Source organism: Schistocerca nitens, chromosome 3, assembly GCF_023898315.1.
Source record: "Schistocerca nitens isolate TAMUIC-IGC-003100 chromosome 3, iqSchNite1.1, whole genome shotgun sequence".
Classification (NCBI taxonomy): domain Eukaryota; kingdom Metazoa; phylum Arthropoda; class Insecta; order Orthoptera; family Acrididae; genus Schistocerca; species Schistocerca nitens.
The window spans coordinates 617826520-617850983 of NC_064616.1; the positions used below are offsets into that span (position 1 = coordinate 617826520).

General features: G+C 40.5%; 1 protein-coding gene across 5 annotated transcripts in view; it reads left to right on the forward strand.

The window, feature by feature from the left end:
* The window catches only part of LOC126248553 (beta-1,3-galactosyltransferase 5-like), a 334826-nt gene extending 324122 nt beyond the window's left edge, over positions 1–10704 (forward strand). For 2 of the 5 annotated variants that reach the window (XM_049949631.1, XM_049949629.1), the window contains one exon: positions 1734–10704. In XM_049949631.1, the coding sequence (XP_049805588.1) occupies positions 1734–2839 (1106 nt within the window). In that variant the 3' untranslated portion in view covers positions 2840–10704. The remainder of the gene's footprint in view (positions 1–1733) is intronic. The other 3 variants (XM_049949632.1, XM_049949634.1, XM_049949633.1) reach the window with 2 other exon arrangements.
* Positions 10705–24464: the final 13760 nt, after the last annotated feature.

Genomic DNA, 24464 nt, shown 5'->3' on the forward strand with positions numbered 1-24464 from the left:
AGAAGGGAGCACCCACTGGTTCACTTTGGAATGTGATGGCTGGAATAGCATGATCTACGGTCCGTCTTGCTCCTTTGTTTACTCAATGGGTGCAAGGGAAGTGATCATTTGTATATCCTTGGTACTTTCTAAACAGTTTTCTGTTATAACTTTGTAAGTTAGAACAATAAATAAATTTTCCGAAGTCTGCTGTGTTTGTTGGTGTTCTTTTAATGATTCAACCACTGTCGGACTTCTGAAATTCCTCAGGGTTTTATGGAATATATAGTGTGTGCAAAGATGTTTTGTGGTTTTTGTAGTTGAACTACAGACTGCCAAGCATTATTTTTTTCCGCTTCCATTGGTCTGTTTTCATGTTTAACATATTTTCTGAAACTACTTCTTATCCTTGCTAATATTTGTTTAATCTTTGCATATACGTAAGCTTCATCTTTTTCTTCTCATTTTGTCAGGAAATGCTATAGATGTGTGAGATAAAACTTCGTTTATCAAAATGTAATCAGTCTGCAGTAAGCCACATATAAGTGTCGTTTTTGTTTCTTTAAAAGGAAGTTAAATTTCTAGCACTCTTTTCTGTGACACATTATCCCTGCTTTAAATGCATTGATGTTCAAAGCAGCTCAATTTTCCCTAATTTTCATAGTTAGTCACTAAACATTTCTGTTGATAATTTTTGCTGCACTGTGGGAGAAGCAATTGGTTGAAATGTTTTTTACATAAAGGTAAGGAATTGTTAAGTGATTTATTTCAGAAGTAGCTTGTAACAAATGATTTGCCTTGGTAACCGTGAGGGGTGTAAGACAGTGGCTTTCAACTGCTTCGTATTTTTTTGCAGAGTAAAATCATTATCGTAAATTTAAAGCAATACTTAGATATAAATAACTTATTACGTACATTTCACGAAAATACAGGTAAAATTCCATGCAAAATTTCTGAATTTATGTAGAATCTTACTACAAATTAGAATATATTTCTCTGAGAGCTGCAGAGGAATTTGATAACTGCACATCTGTCGGCAAACATTTTTGCAGACTTTACAGACTTCAATTTGCTTCGTGCAATATCGAATACGAATTGGCAGCAACTAAGCGATGCTGAAGGTGGGTGCTTATAAAGCTGAATGAATGCATGCATGCTAACTGTTTCTGCACCCATTATTTATAAACTCAAGATTGCAGGTTGTATGTTGATGATTTCATGTGACATTTTTTTTTCATTTTGCTAATTTATTAAGATGGTAGTGGTGAATTTAATCATAGCAGTTGCATATTTGTAGTTAGCATGTTCTTAGCCCCACCTTCTCTCTCTCTCTCTCTCTCTCTCTCTCTCTGTCTCTCTGTGCGCCTGTCTCTGTCTAATCTATCTATCTATCTAGCTCCCCTGTGTGTGTGTGTGTGTGTGTGTGTGTGTGTGTGTGTGTGTGTGTGTGTGTGTGTGTGTGTGTGTGTGTGTTGGGGGGGAGGGGGGTGTGCACTGATATGTTTCCATAAAATTGCCTTTTTTACCTATCTTTAAATTAATAACCATTTTGTAGTGCTCTTTGTGATATGCAAGTTATGTAATAGGTGGAGCTGGATTATGTACATAAAAATATGTAGATACTTTTTAAAAAGCTGATGGCATTTAATAAGTAGATTTTGATGTCAGTGCTAATGTTCTTTGAAAGTATTATTTGTATTTTTTCTTATATATGCTTCATTAATTGCAATTAATATCACATGTGTGTGTTACAGGAAACAGAAAGGCAGCTAATATCACAGCACCAGATGGCTCTGTTATTGTAGAGGTAGATGCATCCAAAAACAATATTGCTGCTCTTAAAGTTTCAAAAAATGCTATTTCTACTGCTGATTCACGAGTAGTTTCTGTACCTATGGGTGAAAACTCAACACACAACACAACACTTCGTGAAGCTGCTAAACAGCCAAAGCCAGTTGCAAATACAGCTGCAGCTGAGAAGAGTGCACCAAATGTTAAAACAGCAACAAAACCAAATAATAGTGATCCTGCTGACAAAGCTGTTGTGACAAATACCATATTTGATGCAGGTTATTTCATTACCAATGAAAATTTATGTATAGATGATGGGAAAAATTTGCAAATTTTAATAATTATTACATCGGCCCCAGCCCATTTTGAAGCACGCATGGCCATTAGACAAACGTGGGGAAGCTACAAGCAACGAAAAGATGTTGCCATGTCATTTCTCATTGGATCTGTGCAAGATAACAAAACTAATCAGACTCTAGCCACTGAATCAGATATGTATGGAGATATCATAATGGCACAATTTTTTGATACCTACAATAATTTAACTTTAAAAACACTTTCTATGTTGGAATGGGTTGATAGCTATTGCAGTAAAATAAAGTTTGTGCTGAAGACTGATGATGACATGTTTATAAATATTCCAAGACTACTTAGTTTTGTTAGCAAGCATTCAAAAGACAAGAGAACAATTTTTGGAAGACTGGCAAAAAGGTGGAAACCCATACGGAACAAGAAATCTAAATATTATGTCTCTCCAAACCAGTATCGGCCTTCTGTGTTCCCTGATTTCACTACTGGCCCAGCTTATTTATTAACGGGAGATGTGGTGCATGACTTGTATGCAACAGCACTTAACAAAACATATTTAAAACTTGAAGATGTGTTTATGACAGGAATAGTGGCACAGGATAGGAAAGTGAAAAGAACTCATGCAAATGAATTCATGAATAAACGAATAACATTCAACCCTTGTGCTGTACAAAAAGTTATCAGCATACACATGGTTAAGTTTCACGAACAGTTTGATCTGTGGAAAAAACTTTTAGATGGAAGGTCAAAATGCACGTAGTGTACTTGTTGTAAATGTGACTTGTCATATAATGGCAAATTCTTTGTAAAGTGCTGTTCATTATGTATTGCTATTTATTGTATATGTTTCCCATTTCATTAGTTTTGGTTCAGGTTGCAATGTCTTTAATAGATAGTTGTTACCTGTACGCTGTTGTGTATAGATATGAAGACTGAATGTTTGAAACCCAACTATTTAAATTTTGTTGAATATGACATCATGTAATATTTATTTTGTGTAATATGTGTTCATTTGTGCATTTTACAGTTGGGTTTCTCCTTTTGTCTTGTTTACAAGCATTTATTTTTTTTAATGTATGCCATTTAATTTAAATCTGTACCATTATTTTTATAAATTCACTCAGCTTCTCAAATAAGACTTTATACTGTCATATACTAATTGCCAGGTAGCTACTTTTACCAGGATTTTTATATACCTGTAGGTGCTCTATATTTCTTTTGTGTCTTGTATTTCAATTTCCAGTATTACAGCAAGAATACATAAATTGTTTTTATACTAAAGCACTTTTTTTGCCACCGATCTCAGTTGTAGCAGTATTATAGACCATTTTCCTGTTGTAAATATATAAAACCTTTGTGAGAAGTAGCACAACAAATCTCTTGCCTGTTGTGTGCACTAAAACACTGAGTGCCAATCACCAGTTTCTGTTACAGTACTGGTGATGATTAAAAACAAATTCCTTTGCTATTCCATCCATATTCAGAAAGAAGAAACAATGAAGAAGAAAAAAATTGTAATTATAATATTTCTGCTTTATATATCTTTCGTAATGTCGCTGTGAGCATTCTGGTTATCACTTGTTCCTCTCCCTTCCCCTCTTTACACCTGCTGCCCACACCCATATACCCTCACTACTGTAAAATGAGTGAAGACTGTAACAGACAAAATGACTTCTTGCAGCTGGAGTGTGTAATACTATCTTCATTAATGATGTGTGCTAGAGGAAAGCTGTTGCCCGTGGAATGTAGAGGATGTTTTATCAGTACTGTGCACAGAAGTTTTAGGCATATTATGATTATATTTAGGAAATACTCTGTTCATTTAAAATCTTACTGTTCCAAAACTTTGCTACAATTTCCTGTACCTGTTTAGTTCCAGTCGAATCACATATTATTTGAATAAAAACTTTTATTTTTTTGAATTGTCCACATAGTTTGTGCGCTGGGATTATTTTGGTCATTGAGGGAAAGATGATATGGGGAATCACAGCTTAAGAATTGAAAACAAAGAATTGTAAAATTTCTTTAAAAGCGATAGTAATAAACTACTTTTTTTACTGTGAATTTGATGTATAAATAGCAGAATATTTGGAAATTGGTTTTGCCTTTGTGTAGTCTCCCTGCACAGCCTTACTTTCTCGTCTTCCTCTCTTCTTTCCTGTTCCTCTTTGAGTTGTCTCCTTTATTCTCCTATAAGCATTTCTTTCCTTCATTTTCATTTCAAATTTTCCATGTTCTTTTGAAGGAATTTCAGTATTTCAACAGAACTCTGTTGTTTCTTGTGCTTCATGGTGTGGATCATTGATTCACACAGCTTTTTCACAATGACAACAGGAGTCTGTCTTCAAACTTTACTTCTTCTGTAGCTCTATAATGTTTGGTTTTTACAGTTACTAATCCACAACAAGGTTAGCTGTCCATCACACTCAAAGGCATTGTCACAGTCCATAAATGATCCTTTTATATTCACTACTGAAGTATCCTACCTGAATGTTTATCCATTTGTATACATTTACAGAATAAAATTTAATGAATTCTTTCCTGCATACTCCTTTCCTCACCAGTGAGACATTTGCAGCAAAGGGTAAATCTACAGAAAAAATTGAACACACAATTAACCAACCTATTTGATGGTATACTTTCTCATTTGTGCCTGAATTGTCATCTCATCTCAACATTCTTGTTGACTTGTTTCATTGCTTTTTCCGTGAATGTTTACTTTATAAATGGTATCCATTTGTTCAAAAGTTTAGTCCAGTGACATTTCTAGTTTCCAGACTTAGGATTAATGCTGCCACCATTTTGTTTGTTTACTTTCGATTTGAAGTAAGCTAGTAAAGTGTACAGTGCACTATAATTTTTCTTAGAACTGCTAAGACATTCGATTGTAGTGCAAGCTTCAGTGTAGTTTATTCACATGAAAACATGTGCTCAACCATTTTTCTTATTTTGCATATAAACTTAAAGGAATGTTTCTTTCTCAAAATTTAGAATTCATTGCCATTTATGATTTCAGAGGCATTTAAGTCGGTGTCTTTTTTGGTGAGTAGGATCTGCATCTGCTGGTACATATTCTTGTTTCCCCTTTTCAGAAGCATGATTAAAATATTCCTAACATTTAAGATGCTTGTTGTTAGTAATAGGTAGATTAATGGGAGAGCACAGACCATGGTGAGAGATTTTGCACTAAACAGTGGTACAAATTTTTTTAGAAGGAGCACCCAGTGATCTGTTAATTGCTGACTGTATAATATCAAGTATTAGAAAAACCAAGGGAAATGGGTTGTTTAATGTTAGAGCAAAATGTGTAATTCACTGTAACTGGAAGTAAACAAGTATTTTTTTGGATATAGAACTATAAAAGTATATGCATTTCACATTATACATAAGTGTGGTGCTGTATGATTATCTCCCCTGTGTTCAACAAGGCCAATATTTATTTTCCCTTTTTCTGGACATCTGGTCTTAGTTGGTCAATGAAATTTTGATTATTTAAATGTAGAGGGTCTGATCTTGCTACAAGCACCAAGTGAAAAAGATTTTAAAGAAGTTGCATTATCATATCATATTTTATACTGTTACTAAGAATGCTTATTTCTGACAACTTTCCAGAAGTGTGCACAATTGTGGTGGTTGTTGGTGATAAATGTTTCAGGGTGGTGATTTAATTCTATTTTTCTACTATAAAACATGGCAAAATGAGGCAGGCAGGTGTGTAAATGTGGTAGCTACATTTTAAATATTTTTGTAAATGTTTGTTAATTATCTTAGGATCTTACTTAGAACTTCTAACTATAATAAGTAGAAGATGTATAAATAATATGGAGTGGAATACATACCATTCCATGTAAACATGGGATCAATCTATATTTTGTTACTTACCCCATGAACTATTAGAATTTACTGGGTGCCATTGTAAATGCTTTGGTGTTGATCTATGCACTTGTGAAAAGTGAATTACGATATTTTTGTGTCATTTTTCCAAATTTAATGTATAAAATCTGGCAAATCAGTGATACATGTCCTTACTAGCTACCTGTCCTAAAGAACATTTGCAGAAGTTGAAACCAACAACTTTGTAGGACCACTGAAAACTGTGCACAGTATTAATGAAAATTGAGTCGACAATCGATTGGTTTCATTGCTTAAATGAAGTAGACCTACACATGTTTGTAAAGCAAAATTTAACAATATGATATATTGTTTACTCATTACTAAATTGAATTAAATGATGTTTATAATAAACATTATTGTTTAATGATCATGAAACAGATTGGTAAACGAGGTGTTTTAATTTGCTGAAAATTATTTTGAGTTATATTTTTATTCATTGTAGTCTAAGAAACAAACTTGGTGTTTTTAGTAATCTTCTTTACACAAAGGAAAGTGTTAAAGACAATGTGGTGGAAGTGTTTGTGCATACTGAGCGTATCCAAAATTTAAAGTGTGTAATTGACTTCAGAATGTTTGCTTTTCAATTTGATGTAAACAAGCATGTTTTTGTCACAGTAAACAGATGCAACAGCTGACATATTTTTAATCAGTATTTTATGAATAAGAGATATCTCTTGTTTCACAGTTAACTTGTCTCACATTTTGTGTGTGTGTGTGTGTGTGTGTGTGTGTGTGTGTGTGTTTCACATTACAGGTCAGACAGGGCTGATCAGTAACTTGTGTACGTAAACATCTTGGGTTTGTTGGTTCCTTCGGTCCTGATGTATAGCTGGTTGTTGAGTTTCTTTGCAAAGTAATACATTCATCTCTAATCATACTTACATCTTTCATAATACATTTTACAGAAACTAAAAACATTCAGAATGCCTTTTAACATGCACTTTCAATGATAGAATCAAAATATGAAGAACTCCATGCCTGTATTTTATTAGAGTTGTGAGCTGAAGTTCTGAAGATACAATAGGGTTCATGAATGTGCAGTGAAAGTTAATTACCTCAGTTTGAATAGGAACTATAGTGATTGCTCTTTACTTAATAATTCAAAATATGTATGATTATATCTTGTCAGATTGCTGTGAGAGACTGGCAACCAAGACTTACTTTTGTGTTTCACCTTCTGTCTGTGTGTTGGCTGAGCAAGCTTCCTCCATCTGGGCATGTGGACACACCTGAGTTTTTAACGTATTCTTTGTATGGGTTACCAAAAAAGTTGTGAAGCATTTTAGTTATCTAATTGTTAAAGAACTTAAAGCTGCAAAGTTTCTTTATTGGGAATGAACATGTAATACCAGGCAGGTGATGTATGTGGAAATTTTTTTGTTTCATTTAGAAACGCCAGGTCTGTAGCGAAAAAAAGTTTGAATATGCTATATATGATAAGGCCAAATTCATACCATTTTTACTTTGCTGTTGAAATATCTTAGACTGAAATTTTCTATTGTTTGTTAGTAGAAGGGAACAGCTGGGCACTTGATGAAAACAAAGCGGTACACATTGTATCATCATATTGCACATTTGTTTGTTGGAAAACAGGATTTTAGTTATAACATGATTGATGTCAAGATCATTAAATACATTGCCATAGCTTGATTAGATAAGTATGATAGTGAAAAGTCCTATTGAAAGAATTGTTGTATAATTTGCCTGAAGTGATTAGGGAAACCTCATAAAACAAAATTGATGATGTCAGTGTGGAGATTTAAACTACCATTCCTCCTCAATATGAACAGCCTCCAAAACATGCCACAACATTTTGTGTTGTTTGCAGTCCTGGTATTATTTATTGCATGGTTCATCGATGTATGACTGAGGCATTAATACCCAAAATACAGCTACGAAAGAGCAGTTTCCCAATTTTAAATTGGATAACAATCTTAGCTGTAGCCTTTTAGTAATATCATCATCATTGTGTGCTGATGTAAATTTCTTCTATAGCTGCAGGAGGAGTGCTCCCTAAGTATTGCTCAAGTACCACAGAGGGGAATGAAATGTCATAATTGAACAGAGAACTAAATTCAAATCAACCTCATGCAGATACAAAATTTGCACCAAAATTTTCTTCAGTCATGTCTTTGGCACCCGAAAAATTTGCATTCACTTCAGATTTAGTCTTTGTCAAAAATTGACATTTCAGTGTCTTCACGGGGTTTCATTTGAACAAGATCCACAGGTAAAACATGTTTTGTGCATTCTTCAGTTCATTAATCATCTTCAAAAAAATGAGCACGAGTATCAGAAATTTTAGGATTTAAAGTATAATCTTATGAATAAAATGTCACATTAATCTGTTTGCATGTTACCTGCAACAGCTTCTTCATAGATGTGCCCAACTTGAGTATGCCTGATTCACTCCAGTTAAATTTTATGACCCATATAATTCATTTATTCACTCATATAGTGCATTTGCACCTTACTCTTCTGCATAGATACAGAACTAATTCCTGACTACAATTCTGTAGTGTCTTACATTGACTCATTTGTGTGTCTAATGTTAAAGTATTGTTTTTGCTGACAAACTTTTATGTATTTGCATTTTATTTTGCTTTCTTACTTCTCTATTTTATTTTGACAGTGTACCCAAAATATTTTTGTAATGCTGATTACAAGACATCTTTGCTTTACAAATAAGTGTTTCTTCTGCCTATATTGTATTAGTTTTTTTTTCTCTTTACCTCCCCTCCCATCACTCCCCACAGTGTACTTAAACCATGTTAACATTTTCGTTTTCACCCGTCCCATTCCACCACCCCCCACCCCCTCTCCCACAAGAAATACTGTCTACAATAGTAAACTTTATGCTACATTTATTTGAGTGATACAAAGGGGGGTGTAGTATACTCCTAGAGTGATCATTTAAAGCTGGTTCTTGAAGCTTTAACAGACTTTCTTGGAATAGTTTATGTCTGTCTCCAAGAGTCTTCCAGTTCAGTTCCTTCAGTATCTCTGTGACGGATCAAACAAACATGTCTGATCATGCCGCCCTTTGCTGTTTTTGTTCAGTATCCACTATTAGTCCAGTTTGGTATGGGTCTCTCACACTTGAGCAACATTCTAGAACTGGTCACACAAGTGATTTGTAAGCAGTCTCCTTTGTAAACTGATTTCAATTCCTAAGTATTCTATCAATAAACAAAAGTCTACCACCTGCTTAACCCAAAGTTAGAACTGTACATTAAAATGTTTATACCCATGAAGAGTAATGCTTCAGATTTACTGCTGTGAAGTATGCTAAACCATTATGATGCAAAGTGGTGAAACAGTTGCAGACATGAATGGATATTGCTTTCAGTAGATAACTATTATTGATTAAACTGTGCAAACTTTAGGCTGTGATATATATTTAAGAACAAACTGGTTCTGAAAATAAAGAAGCTTTGCAGTACTAAATTGACTGAAAACACACACACACACACACACATTCCTCAGACTGGTGAACCAGCACATTCAGGAAGTTGTAAGAGGTGCATATAGTTTTCTGTACAACATTAACTGTGGTACAACTCTTTTTTGTCTCTTATACAGTTTATTAAACAAGAAAATCCTAGGACAGAGTAGAATTCAAACCCTGACATTTTCAGTTCTGTGCTGACGCACACTTAGGCACCAAGAGATACTTTCTTCATTTACACTTGCTAAGTTTGTGTATTGGAAGCACCAGCAACAAAAATGGGAAACATGAAATAAATGTTTTTAGCTGTTGTGTGACTAGCTTCACGCTGATAAAGTAGTAAGTGTAGCTGTGGGATTGATATAAAGTTTTGTTAGCATTTATTTTATGTAGAACACTGTTGAATTTGTTGGTCATCCATTGTGTAAATGATTGTACATATTATGCGTGTGGTAGATCTCTCGTATTGCATGCTAGATGGAAAAAGTAAAAAGTTTTTATTTCAATCCCTTTCTCACTGTCAACCTCACTTCTCTCTCATCTCCCACCATACATTACATTTCTCTTTGTAAATTGTGTTCCAGTTGGTCAGGCTGTGCGTATGCTAGATTTCTATTCTTTCATTCAATGTGTTACACCACCTCCTCCCTCCATCCCCCCCCCCCCCCAAGAAAAAAATTCCATCTTTCTAGCAGATATCATCTAATCATTTAGAGTATTTGATGTGCCTTTCTTCAGTAAATACTTCCTAGTCCTTAAAAAGCATAATTTTTATCATTTCTAGCAAATTATGTTAATTTTTTACTTGCTATGAAGGTTGTGGCACCTTAAATAAATGTTTCTCTCTTTCCTAGAATGTTTTATGAAAGAATCATGTTGCATGGAACTTATTGTTGAGCTCTTGTCAGCCTGTAAAATAGTAGTTTTTTGGTTTTGTGAAATTTAAGAAATACTGTGTAGTGGCTTTCTTTTTCATGTATTTTTGTATGTGTTGTATATTATAATGTACTGCAGGATGCTTTTTTAGAATATTTTAATTTCTCTTGTTACTGAAGTTTCATGGAATACTCAAAGTACATATTTAAAGGTTAGTGCATGGTTGTGATGATGTTGCTCGTTACTTTATGATCATACTACAAACTGTGTAAACAGAAGTAAATAAGTTTCTTTTGCCTGTAGTATGTTGGTGGTATAATCTAATACAGGTATGCTGCCAAATGTGAACATCATGTTCAAAAGTAATCAGTAAGATTTTTGTAATAAATATTATATGAATGTGTCAATGTGTTGTTTGTTCTGTAAAGCCTCTGCCTTACCCACAAAAGAATTGCTTCTTCTACTAGTATAAAGTGTATTATCCCTGTTACACATCTCTGTTTCTGCTAATTCTTATCTAATTAATTATTTCAATTTGCTTAGCCTCAGACTGGACGTGTTGCCCAGTTCTCTCATGTAAATAGAACCACATTGTCTGTTCAAATATGCTATGGATCATAGTTAATAGTAAAGATGCTCCTTACTTTTACTGAGGTCTTCTTACTAGCATTGCTTATGTTTAGAAATGTTGCACGCATACACAAATTTGATTTGTTTGTGCATTACTCCAGGTGTCCTAGAATATGACACAAGTATTCCCTAGCAGAGTTTGTGTAATAGTTGGTGTTGAGGGTTTATTTTTACCACTTCCGTGTGTGTGTGTGTGTGTGTGTGTGTGTGTGTGTGTGTGTGTGTGTGTGTGTGTGTGTGTGTGTCAGTACTTTGCCAGTCTGATTTTAAGAAATAATTTTAACCACCATCATGCAGCTACTTTACTGCTTCTCAGTCTGTTAAAAATTGAGCAAGAGTTTAAAACATTTTTGTGGGGAGTTTCAGTTGGAAATATGTTTTAATTAGTTATAGGTATATGAGGAGCAGTGCAACTTTCAATTTTTGCAATATTTGGCCAAGTTTGTATTGTACAGTTATGAAAGAAGACTATAACTGTCACATTTGACTGTATATGTATGGAGAAATATCTCGTGGATGAACTGCTGGATGTCAGTGTCCAACAGGCACTATATTTTGCAAATGCTCATCAGGTGCACTTATGAACCGACTGATGGGGAGCTAGTGCCACACTTTTACCTTCGCCTCCTCTCACTCTAATCGGCCACTCCATTGGCTGTCCACGCTCAGCATCCCTACACCCACTGCTTCTGCTGATCCACTGTTCCATCCTAGGTTCGTGCCCAGGTCTGCGCACTTGCTTTTCCTCCATCTGCTCCCCCCAAGTCAGTTTGTTTTCTAGTATATCATTCATCTTATTGACCATTCTAATAGCAGGGTCCCATGCCTTGCTAGGTGCATCTCTGTTATCACAATTTATTAGCAGTTTCCTTACTTGAATCTCAATAGATTCATAAATGACACACCACCATAATTTTGACATCTGTGTCAGAACCTTGGTGTGTTTATAGTCCATTCCATGCAATTCCATCAGGCAATGTTCTGTGACTGCCGAATTTTTAGTCTGCTGCAGTCTGGTATGGCAGCAATGAATTTTGACAGTACACACCATCTGACCTATGTAAGTCTTACCATATTGGCAGGGTATCTGATAGATCTCCGATTTCTGTAGTCCAAGGTCATCCTTCGCATTACCAAGTAGTGCCTGTGTTTTAGATGGTGTACACTTGATGTTTCCAAAGCTGGGTGCGGACAGCCAATGGAGCAGCCAGTCAGAGGGAAAGGGAAAGGAGGTAAAAGCATGGTGCCCCCCCCCCCCCCAAAAAAAAATCAGTCAGTTCATGAAGGCAACATGGTTGTTTGCTGAAATAATGTGCTCACTGGACACCGACATCCGTCAGTTCACCATGAACTATTTTGACAAGAAGTATGCCAGCAGGAGCTGAAGAATGACAGGAGTGGAGAAGTTAAACATCATGAATTATGGACCAGCACTATTTTTATGTAGATTTGACACAGAAAAAGCAAGAGTTACAACATATGTAGAAGTTGGACACAAAGTCAAAAATATTGAGACAAGTAGTTTTTTGTTCATCAGGACCTAGAAGCATGTTTTGTGAGTTGTTAGTGCAGATTACTTCTCTGATAATTGTAACACTCTGCAGACCCCTTCTAGGAAACACACAGCTATTTGTGTAAAATCTAGATGCATTATTGAACTACCTGTCAGACTAGAAGAAAGAGTTAGTTGTTTGTGGAGATTTTAGTGTTGATTTCTTAAAAGATACGGACAGGAAAAATAACTAAAATCATTATTTGGGTGTTTCAATCTAATTTTTGTTGTCAATTTTCCAACTTGGGGGAAAACAAGATAATAGGACTAGGTAATGTTTTTATAGACAGTGCTCAGCATGAAATAATTAATGTTTGCCCAATTGTTAACTTATTATCTTATCATGATGCATAATTTATGGACATAAATTAATGAGAACAGGATATAATGTGAACAAGTTAAGAGGTGGTATTGGATGAGGATTGTATAGAGAGAGAGAGATGCTAATGTCAAATTTAGTTTATTTTGTAATGAATTTGTCAATATTTGAAAGTTGCTTTCCTAAAAATTTACCCATAAGATCCATTTTTAAAAAATGAGCTGTGGGTAACTAAAGGAATTAAATCTCGTGTAGAGGAGGAGGAAAATTTATGTAAAGCCTAGAATAAGTCAAGATCCAACATTACTTCCACGCTACAAAAAATACTGTAACATTTTAAGGAAAGTCATTAACATGTCAAGAAGTATGCGTGTCCTGGCAGAAATTAATAATGCAGGGAATAAGATTAAAACTATGTGGGATATTGTCAAATGGGAGCGAGGACAGCCAAAAAGTGTACAAGATACATACAACAATGAAACTAAATGATAATGTTGTGACCAATAATTCACAAGTTGCAAGTACTTTTAACAATCACTTTCTAAATGTAGCAGTGAAGATAGGATTAAATGGTTCATTTGAAGAAGCAAGGGAACATACTAAAAATATCATTCCACAAAATGTGAAGTAACTAGAGGTAGCACTAACATCCTTCACTGAAAGTAATAGGACTTCAAAAATTCTAAAAAACAAAACCTCAAGTAGTGTTGATGGAATTTCAAACAAAATTCTGTAAAGTTTCCAACTTAATAAGTAATGTTCTTAATAATAAGTATAAAGCATCACTGGCACAGGGAATGTTACCAGACAGGGTAAAATATGCAATTGTTAAACGTCTTCATAAGAAATGTGACAAGACAGACTTAAACAGTTATTGTCCAGTTTACTCACTGACCTCCTTTACCAAAGTATTCATAAAAAGTGCTTTACTCTAGAGTAGTCTCCCCCCTGCGGGTTTGGGGGTTAGAATAGGCCCGCGGTATTCCTGCCTGTCGTAAGAGGCGACTAAAAGGAGTCTCAAACGTTTCGGCCTTACGTGATGGTCCCCTGTCGGGTTTGACCTCCATAACTCAAAATTTTTCCAAAGAGCGAGCCGATTGGGGAAGGGCGCCTTACTTGGTGCATTGTGTCCATCTTGCGTTGAGAACTTTCGCCAGCTTATTCGTCGTTACGTTGCAGTCCTGCCCGCTCTACATCTCTTGGGCATGGATACGCTCCTGCGTGCCCTTTCTGCCAAGCAATGTGCAGGGCCACTTTCTGCACTGACGGCGACCATGGACCACATGTCACCTAACATCCAGCATGGTAGCCAGTCCGTTGTGGTGGGGCCGCCATGTACCCTCTTGGTTGTAGCCCCCTGACAACACAGGGATCGCTCTACTGATGCCTGCGCCGTTAACTCCCCACGTATGCCAAGGAGTAGATGCCTATCCTCCTGGGGTATCGGGACTCCCGGCAATGGCCATCCTGCCAGGTGGCCTTTGCTGTGGCTGGGTGGCGCCCGTGGGGAGGGCCCTTGGTCGGAGTAGGTGGCATCAGGGCGGATGACCCGCAATGAAGCGAGGTACATCGTCTCTCGCTGGTGGCCAGCCACCAGCAGTCTATAAGCGTTCTCGGGCTCAATTTAACGCTCAGAAGTATGATCCGAAAAGGTTCCCCTCCCTGGCCTCACCGTGGGAGGAGCATAAATCTCAGGATGGCAGTAGCAGTTATTCGCCCCGATTCTTAGTTTGTACGAGAGCTGATGGGGAGTCTTTTCTCTCCACAAAGCCTCAGTTCTTCGTCGAGCATTTAGAGGACAAGTTTGGGGAGGTGGAGGGCTTGTCCAAAATGCGCTCTGGATTGGTCCTGATACAAACGGCATCCTCTGCCCAGTCACGACGGTTACTTGCTTGTGACAAGTTGGGGGATGTTGCTGTTACGATCACACCGCATAAGAGTTTAAATATGGTCCAGGGAGTTACTTACCATAAGGACCTTCTTTTGCAGTCTGATGACGAGCTGCGCGCCAACTTAGAGCGCAGAGGTGTACATTTCGTCTGGCGCGTTCATCGGGCTCCGAAGGAAAATCAGATAGCTACCGGTGCCTTCATCTTGGCCTTCGAGGGTGATACGTTACCGGAAAAGGTCTAGTTGATGGTCTACCGATGTGACGTCAGGCCCTATATTCCTCCCCCGATGCGGTGCTTCAAGTGCTGGAAGTTCGGCCATATGTCTTCCCGCTGCACTTCCAGCCTCACATGTCGAGATTGCGGACGCCCGTCTCATCCCAATACTCCATGTGCCCCACCTCCCATCTGTGTCAACTGCGGGGAGCACCATTCACCTTGCTCGCCAGACTGCAGAATCTTCCAGAAAGAACGCAAAATCATGGAATATAAGACCCTGGACCGACTGACTTATACTGAGGCCAAAAGGAACTACGACCGATTACATCCCGTGAGAATGACATCATCCTACGCCGCTGCTGCAACACCTGTGCTCGCCCCCTCAGTTTCGCGACTTCCGGCCGGATCGCTGAGTGGTACAACTCCTCCTGCCCCCTTGCCAGTTGGGGGCTCTACGCACCGGGTTGCTCCTGCGCCACCTACCTCAGGGGCAACACCATCCCCCCCATCAGGGACATCCGTCCCTGCTTCTAAGCCGGAGAAGTGTCCAACTTCTTCGGCTTCTCACGCTCGCAAGGGGTCCCTTGGGTCCCTCCCTTCCCAGGTTTCCACCAGTGGGAAGGCTGACGACCGACAGTGGCGTAAGTGCCCGCAACCAGCTGGTCGAAGGGCTTCACAATCCTCCTCAGTCCCGGAGACTGAATCGGTGAAGCCCTCCCAGCCAGTTAAACCCAAGGAGCAGCGTGAGAAATCCAAGAAGAAGAGCTGTAAGCCCAAGGAATTCGTGGTGGCAGCCACCCCACAGCCACCTTCCAGCTCTGCGTCTGAGGACGAGGTGGAGATTCTGGCGTCCGCTGCGGACCTCGATCTCGCCGGTCCCTCGGACGCAATGGATAGCATTTGCACGGGTGCTCCATCGGTGGCAGCAGGTGACCCAACGGCGTAATCTGCCTTCCCAGTCCCGTGACGCCTTTCCCAGCCATGGACAACACCATCCTCCAGTGGAACTGCAGCGGTTTCTTCCACCATCTAGCTGAGCTCCGCCAGCTTATCAGCCTTCACCCTTTCTTCTGCATTGCTCTCCAGGAAACTTGGTTTCCAGCAATGCGAACCCCCGCCCTCCGTGGCTATCGGGGTTGTTATAAGAACCGGGCAGCCTATGAAAGGGTGTCTGGTGGCGTCTGCATATATGTCCTTAACTCTCTTCACAGCGAGTCTGTCCCTCTACATACAGCTTTAGAGGCTGTCGCTGTACGGGTGTGGACGCCACAGGCTGTTACCGTCTGCAGTCTTTACCTTCCACCGGATGGTGATGTCTCGCAGCATGTCCTGGCTGCACTGGTAGCCCAATTGCCGCCACCTTTCTTGCTATTGGGCAACTTCAACGCCCATAACCCTCTGTGGGGTGGGTCAGTGGCAACAGGTCGAGGCGCCATCATTGAGCATTTATTGTCGCAGCTCGATCTCTCGCTGTTAAATGATGGTGCCTTCACACACTTCAGTGTGGCGCATGGCACCTACTCCGCCATTGACCTTTCAATCTGTAGCCCTAGCCTCTTACCGTCTGTCCAATGGAGTGTGCATGACGACCTGTGTGGTAGTGACCATTTTCCAATCTTTCTGTCACTGCCACGGCATCACTCTTCTGGGCGCCCCAGCAGATGGGCTATGAATAAGGCTGACTGGGACTTGTTCTCCTCCACTGCCGCTATTGCGCCTCTCTCTACTGATGACATTGATGCGGTGGTTACATCGGTCACCACCGGCATCGTTACTGCCACCGAATCTGCCATTCCCCGTTCTTCTGGGTCCCCTCGGCGGAGGGCTGTGCCTTGGTGGTCGCCTGAAATCGCTGAAGCGATTAAAGATCGCCGGCGGGCGCTCCAGCGTCACAAGCGACATCCCTCCATAGACCACCTTATCGCCTTCAAGCGGCTGCGTGCGCGGGCCCGCCTCCTTATCCGCCAAGGCAAGAAGGAGTGCTGGGAGCGGTATTTGTCCACCATTGGCCTCCATGTCACTCCATCGCAGGTCTGGGCCAAGATTCGACGCGTCTACGGCTATCGGACCCCTGTCAGCGTCCCTGCGCTCTCACTGAATGGCGCAGTTTGTACTGACTCTGACGTCATTGCAAACCACTTGGCAGAGCATTTTGCTATGAGTTCCGCTTCTGCGAATTACCCCCAGGCCTTCAGCTCCATTAAAGAGCGGATGGAACGTCGGAGCCTTTCTTTTCGCACAAACACTTCTGAATCCTACAATGCTCCATTCAGTGAGTGGGAATTTCACAGTGCCCTTGCTGCTTGCCCTGATACCGCACCCGGGCCCGATCGCATCCACTGTCAGATGCTGAAACACCTTTCAGTGGACTGCACGCGACGCCTCCTCGACCTTTACAACCGTCTCTGGGTCGAGGGTGAGTTTCCGTCGCAATGGCAGGAGGGCATTGTCATCCCCGTTTTGAAACAGGGCAAGAGCCCTTTGGAGGTGGACAGCTACCGCCCCATTAGCCTCACCAACGTTCTTTGCGAGCTTCTCGAACAGATGGTGAGACAGCGCTTGAATTGGGTACTGGAGTCTCGGGGGCTTCTGGCTCCGTCTCAGGGTGGGTTCCGTAAAGGCCGCTCCGCCACCGACAATCTGGTGAGCCTAGAGTCGGCCATCCGTACTGCCTTTGCCCGCCGTCAGCACCTGGTCGCTGTCTTTTTCGACATGCGGAAGGCGTACGATACGACATGGCGTCATCACATCCTTTCTACGCTTCATGGATGGGGTCTTCGGGGCCCTCCGCCGATTTTTATCCGCAATTTCCTGTCGTATCGTACCTTCCGCGTGCAAGTCGCAGCCTCCTATAGTTCCTCCCACGTCCAGGAGACCGGCGTGCTGCAGGGTTCTGTTTTAAGTGTCTGTCTGTTTTTAATAGCCATTAACGGGCTCGCTGCGGCCGTGGGAAATTCTGTCTCCGCTTCCCTGTATGCTGACGACTTCTGCCTTTACTACAGCTCTACTGGCATTGCAGCTGTTGAACGTCAGCTACAGGGCGCTATCCGCAAGGCGCAGTCTTGGGCTGTAGCTCATGGGTTCCAGTTTTCGACAGCCAAGACCTGCGTTATGCATTTCTGCCGGCGACGTACTGTCCACCCGGAGCCGCAGCTTTCTCTTAACGGCGAACTTCTTTCAGTGGTGGAATCACACAGGTTTTTGGGGGTGGTTTTCGATGCCCGGTTGACTTGGCTGCCTCATATCCGGCAGCTCAAACAGGCGTGTTGGCGGCATCTCAATGCTCTGCGATGTTTGAGCCACACCCGCTGGGGCGCCGACCGATCTACCCTGTTCCGGCCCTACCAGGCGTTAATCCAGTCTCGTCTGGATTATGGGAGCCTGGCTTACAGCTCAGCTTCCCCATCTGCATTGCGGGTGCTGGACCCAATCCTCCATAGCGGGATATGCCTTGCCACTGGTGCTTTCCGCACCAGCCCTGTGAACAGCATACTAGTGGAGGCAGGTGTCCCTCCACTGTGGATAAGACGCCAACAATTACTGGCTGCTTATGCGGCCCATGTTTTTAGCTTGCCCGGGCATCCAAATTACCGTGTCCTGTTCCCGCAGTCAGTAGTCCATCTGCCAGACCGTCGGCCCCGATCGGTTTGTCCGATTGCCGTACGTGTCAAGGAGCTTCTCTCCGGGCTTGGGTTTTTCCCTGTTCCACCTCCTTTCCGGGCACCTCTGCGTACACCCCCATGTTGTGTTCCTCGCCCTCGCCCTCGCCTTCGGTTCGACTTGGCACAGGGCTCGAAGGACTCAGTCCCTCCAGAGGCCTTCCGCCGCCGCTTTTATTCCATCCTGGCCACGTATCAGGGCTCTGGAATTGTTTACACTGACGGTTCGATGGTTGCTGGTCGTGTCGGGTATGCGCTAACTCTAGGGGACCATTCTGAACAACGTTCCTTGCCGGATGGCTGCAGCGTTTACACTGCTGAGCTGGTCGCCATCTTTCGTGCCCTAGAGTATATCCGCTCCTGCTCAGGTGAGTCCTTTGTTATCTGTAGCGATTCCCTGAGCGGTTTACGAGCTCTCGACCAGTGTTTTCCTCATTCTCGTCTGGTGATGGCTATCCATGAGTCCCTGCATACTCTTGCGCGTTGCGGCCGCTCTGTGGTCTTCGCATGGACCCCAGGCCATGTTGGGATACCTGGCACTGAGAATGTTGACCGCCTGGCGAAAGAGGCCACTAGTAAATTATCTCTGGGGATTGGCCTCCCAGAGACTGATTTGCGGGCAGTCTTACGCCTTGAAGTTCTTTCGGTTTGGGACGCTGAATGGCGCAATGTGCCAACGCCCAACAAACTCCGTCCAATCAAGGTGACGACGACTGTGTGGCGGTCGTCCTTGCGGGTCTCCCGCAAGGTGTCTGTTGTCCTCTGCCGGCTGCGCATTGGGCACACTCGGCTTACGCACGGCCACTTATTGCGCCGTGAGGACGCGCCTCTATGTCGCTGTGGCTCCGTTTTATCAGTGGTTCATATTTTATTGGAGTGTCCGTTTTTCGCTGTGCCCAGGCAGTCGTTTGCACTGCCTGACACGCTCCCTGCCCTTTTAACAGATGACTCTGCTACGGCTGACTTAGTTTTATGTTTTATTCGGGCAGGGGTTTTTTATCATTTAATCTAAGTGTTTCTGTTTTATCTTATTGTTTTGTGTTGATTCTGGCCTTTGGCCTCCGGTTTTAAACTGATTTTTTAATGTGTTTAAGTGGTTGGCTTTTCCTTTTTTATTTCTATGGTCGGCCAACCACCGTCACACTCTGTGTGATTTTAGTTCGTTTTGTCTGGTCTTTGTCTGAGTTTCTCTTGTTCTGTGTCGTCTGTGCTCTATTCTGTTACTCGTTTTTATTCTCTGTGGGTGTTTTTAGTACTTTGAAAAAGGGACTGATGACCGTAGCAGTCTGGTCCCTTTAATCCCACAAACCAACCATCTAGAGTAGTCTCACACTTAACTGGACACAGTTTACTTAGCATATCACAGTTTGGATTCCAGAATGGTTGTTTGATTGAGAATGCTACTTATACATCAATCATCAAACATTACAAGCCTTAAATAATAAAATATCACCAGTTGATATTTTTTGTGGTCTTCCCAAATTGTTTATTATATGGATAATGGCACAGACTGATGAAAACTCAAGTTTTATGGAATTGATAGTTTTACACACAACTGGTCTGAATTATACTTAACAAACAGAATACAAAAATGTGTACTGAATAATTCAAACCATAGTGGAAGGATAGAAAACTGTAGTGACTAGGTAGAAATCACAAAGGGAATCTCACAGTGATTAATTTTGGGTATACTGCTATTTCTTATATACATGAATGACCGTCCACTTAACATTCAACAAGCAAAATTGGTACTTTTTGCAGACAATACCAGTTTATAATAAATCCCATTAGACAGAATGCAACAAAAGATATTGTTAATGATATTTCCAAAGAATTATTAAGTGGTTCTCAAAAAATGGACTCTTCATAAATTTTGGAAAAAAAAGCCATTGTATTGAGTTCTATACAACAAGTAAGAGTAATACAAACAACTGATGTAGTACGTGAGAAGAGTCGGTAAATAACGTAGAATGCTCCAAATTTTTGGGTTGACGTGATAAAAACTGGAACTGGAAGAAGCATCTTACTAAGCTTCTCAAACAATTTAATGCAACTACTTTTGCTCTCCATATAATTGCTAAAAAGATCAGGGGACCTGTGTGAATGTAACAGTCATTGGGTGAAAGAGGAACAGCTCTTCAACTTCTTCATCTACATTTGAGCTTATAGTATTTGACTTGTTACCTGAAGTAGTGGGGAGAAAGCCTCATCCAGCTATAGGTCATAGTAGGGTAGGGTACAGCAGATTTCTAGCAAAGAAACTAAGTGTAAAAAGTTTTTAGCGGTGCTGAGCCACAGTAATACAGTATTTTTTGAAAGAATACATTGTCATTTGACTGTATTTGTATTTTTCTTCCATACATTCTAGATTTTTAGTAATATGTAGATTACAATAATATACAATCAAATAACGGTGTGTTCTAAATAAAAATAAATAAAGAAGAGAGTGTAAGCCCATACCAAAAGAGAAGAGTAGGGACAAACAGAATTTGTGAAAAGATTTTGCCATAGAGGAACAGGTTAATGTAGTAGGTGGAACAGAGAACAGCCTGGCTGACAGTAATTACGGCATTAGGGGTTACTTGGATGCAACTATGCACATAAACGTGAGATTTGTTTAGTTCCTACAGTGCCATGATCAGCTGTGGGTTAACACTGCTGTGAGTTAAGTGAACACTGAGTTGAGCAGACAGCTGCTGACTGAAATGACATTTTATGTGAGTAGATTCCCTGTAGCTGCAACAACATCTGAATAGGAGAGGGAAGATAGGTTGGCTGAGCTTCTGGCAGCAAATGTCCAGTGGGGATAGGCGGGGGGGAGGGGGGGGGGCAGAGGGGCACTATTACACTAAGCAAGATCCCTGTCAGTACGGGTGTCACAGAGATACCTTTCGTGAGTTAGAATCAGGATTCGGGCACCCTGTTTTGAAATAAGTCAAAATAACAGAAGAGCACCACAAAATGCTTAAAAAATGCACAGAAAAGCAAGGTTAGCTTATTTCATGAAAACATTACAGGATTTAGCAATAAGGTACAGGAGCTTTTTGTCTGTTTGGAAAATTCAGGGAGCTCTAGAAAGCCTAGTGCCTATCTGAGGATCACATAACCACAGGGTTAGGTACCTGACAAAGTATAGCACTTGGCTCCACAATAATTGTGACCTGGTACCGTGTTCCTTATTTGTCCCTAACTGCACTTTAACATCTTAGTTGCGAACAACTAATATGAGGAAAGGCATGACATTTCGTTGCGCTGACCACTCAGCTACCATGGACGGACATAACACTCGTAGTGATATGTGTATATGACAACTAAAGCAATAGTACATATTTTAGTATAATGTTTGGATTTAATGCTGTCCTCTTTGGTGTAAAGGCTCTTCACAGTACAGTATTTTCTCTTCAGTATCATTTGCATTCCCCTGTATAAGTTCTGAACAGTACTCTACTTTCCTCTGAACTACTTCATGTCATCAGCTTTATTTTTGCTTACGTTATGCAATGATGGAAGTTGAGGTACTGGTATTTCAAACATTACTGAAGCACTCCTCTTTCCAGGTTTCAGGACTTCAACATCTGTCAGTATAGTTAAGCAAGAACTTTGAAAAAGGCATCGTGCATTGGTCTTAGGTCATTTTACATAATGCAGAACTCTTGCCTCAGATATCTTAAAAGACAATTTGGCCTTCATTACACATTAGGAGATTGTTTTCTTATAATTACTTGAACTGCCCCAAACTTTCCCAAAATGTTATGACATTCTGAAGGTAGAATGAGTGTTTTATGTTTTCAAAGTTTTTCAGTCAAGTCAAAAACCCTGTAAAGAGACAAAGAGCTATGTCCACATGTTAGGAAATAATGTTGAATTCCTTTAAATACCTTTGAGTTTATAATGTTACTCATAAGCATTGCCACCATTGTGGAGTTTTGGGAGCCACAAGAAACAGGAGATAATCTGAGATCAAGATTTTCCACATCTTATTTTATTAGATCTTGCTCTAAAGAATTTCTAAAGTCTCTCACAGCAGACACAATTCCATTTTTCCCCTTCCTTAGTCAGTCTCAAGCCATGTGTAATTAACTACCTTGTGTACTTTCTTCTGTAAATATTTTAAGGACATACTGTAATAAAACCTGACATGCCTGGACTAAAATACTACTTAAGTTGACAGTTTGGGTAAGGGTTGATTCTGCTGACAGTCAAAACAAGCTGTCACAGTGTTATTTACATTTTCATTTAAAATACTGAAAAATCTTTTTGCCCTTATTTTGTGCAACCTATAATCTGTTCTTGTATAATTTTTGAAAACATAGTATAATTGGATACATAAAAAAATTTTACTCATCAAATGGTGGAAGGAGAAAACCCATCCATAGGTTAAGGAAATGAGCAAGCTTTCAGATCCAGTGGCTCCTTCCTCTGGCAGAGCGGTTGAAGGGGAAGAAAGAGGGATAAAGAAAATGGACTAGTGAAGTTTAGGAAATAAGGAGAGTTAGCAAAACTTACCCAGAACTGTGGGTCAGGGGAACCTTGCCAGATGGGATGAGAAGAAAAGACTGATTGTTGGAGACTGCACTGGATAAGATTTGAAAATCTGAGAGCTTAAATGTGGAAGACATGTAATAAACAATACAGAGATTACTGACAAAACATCATATAAGAGTGTAAAGCTAAGTGTACAGTCTTATACGTGGTATGGCGGGGGGAGGGGCAGGGACAAATAGACAGGTTAGACAATAAAAGATAGAAAAAGCTAAAAGTGAATGAAGAAAGGAATAGTTACTGAGAAGAAATGCTGAGACTGAGAAAACTAAAGACACGGTTAACATAAATTAAGGCCAGATGAGTGAGAACATGTGACAACCATTCCTACCTGCAGAATTCTGAGAAACTGGTGTCTGGGGGAAGAATCCAGATGGTATGTGTGGTGAAACAGGCACTAAGGTCATGACTATCATGTTGCACAGCATGCTCTGCAACAGGATATTGTGTGATGGCAGTTTAAACACACTATCTGGTAACTTGGTGGCACTCACACCAATGTAGAAGGCCAAATAGTGTATACACAACAGCTGGTACATGACATGTTGTTTCACAGATAGCTCACCCTTTGGTAGTACATGTATTGCCAGTTACAAGACTTGTACAGGTGGTGGTAGGAGGATGCATAGGGCAGAACTTACTGTGGAGATGGTCACAGAGATAGGATCAATAGGGTAGGTACACTGCAGAGATTTGGGGGGGGGGGGGGATGACAGAAAGCTATTCTGGGTGTGGTGGGCTAAATGTTGGACAGAATGGACCTCATTTCATGGCTGATTTTAGAAAGTCGTAGCCTTCTCAAAGTAGCTGATTAATACACTCAAGATCAGATAATACTGAGTGATGAGAGGTGTACTCCTAAGCTGTGTTTTGGAAGGATCAGTAGTACCAGGATTGGCTGTGATGGCATGGGAAATCTGTTTTTCAACTAGGCTGGTGAAGTAATTACATCAAGTGAAGGCTGAGTTGAGAACTGTGGTGTATTACTGTCAAGAGTCTGCATCTGAACAAATATGTTTGCCTTGAATGCCAAGGCTGTACGGGAGGGACTGTTTGGCATGGTAAGAATGACAACTGTCAAAATGCAATTACTGTTGTTTGTTGCTAGGTTTAATGTAAATGGAAGTGTGTAGCTGAACCTTGGTGAGGATGAGATTAACATCAAGGAAGTGGCATGGGATTTGGATCAGGAGCATGTGAAATTTAATTGAGAGAATGTATTAAGTGATTCCAAAAAATTTTAACAGATCAGCCTGCTCATGACTCCCTATGGCAAAGAGGTCATCAATGTATCTAAACCAACCCAGGAGCTGAACACGTGTGGATTCCAGGAAAGCCCTCTCCAAGCAGCCCAGGG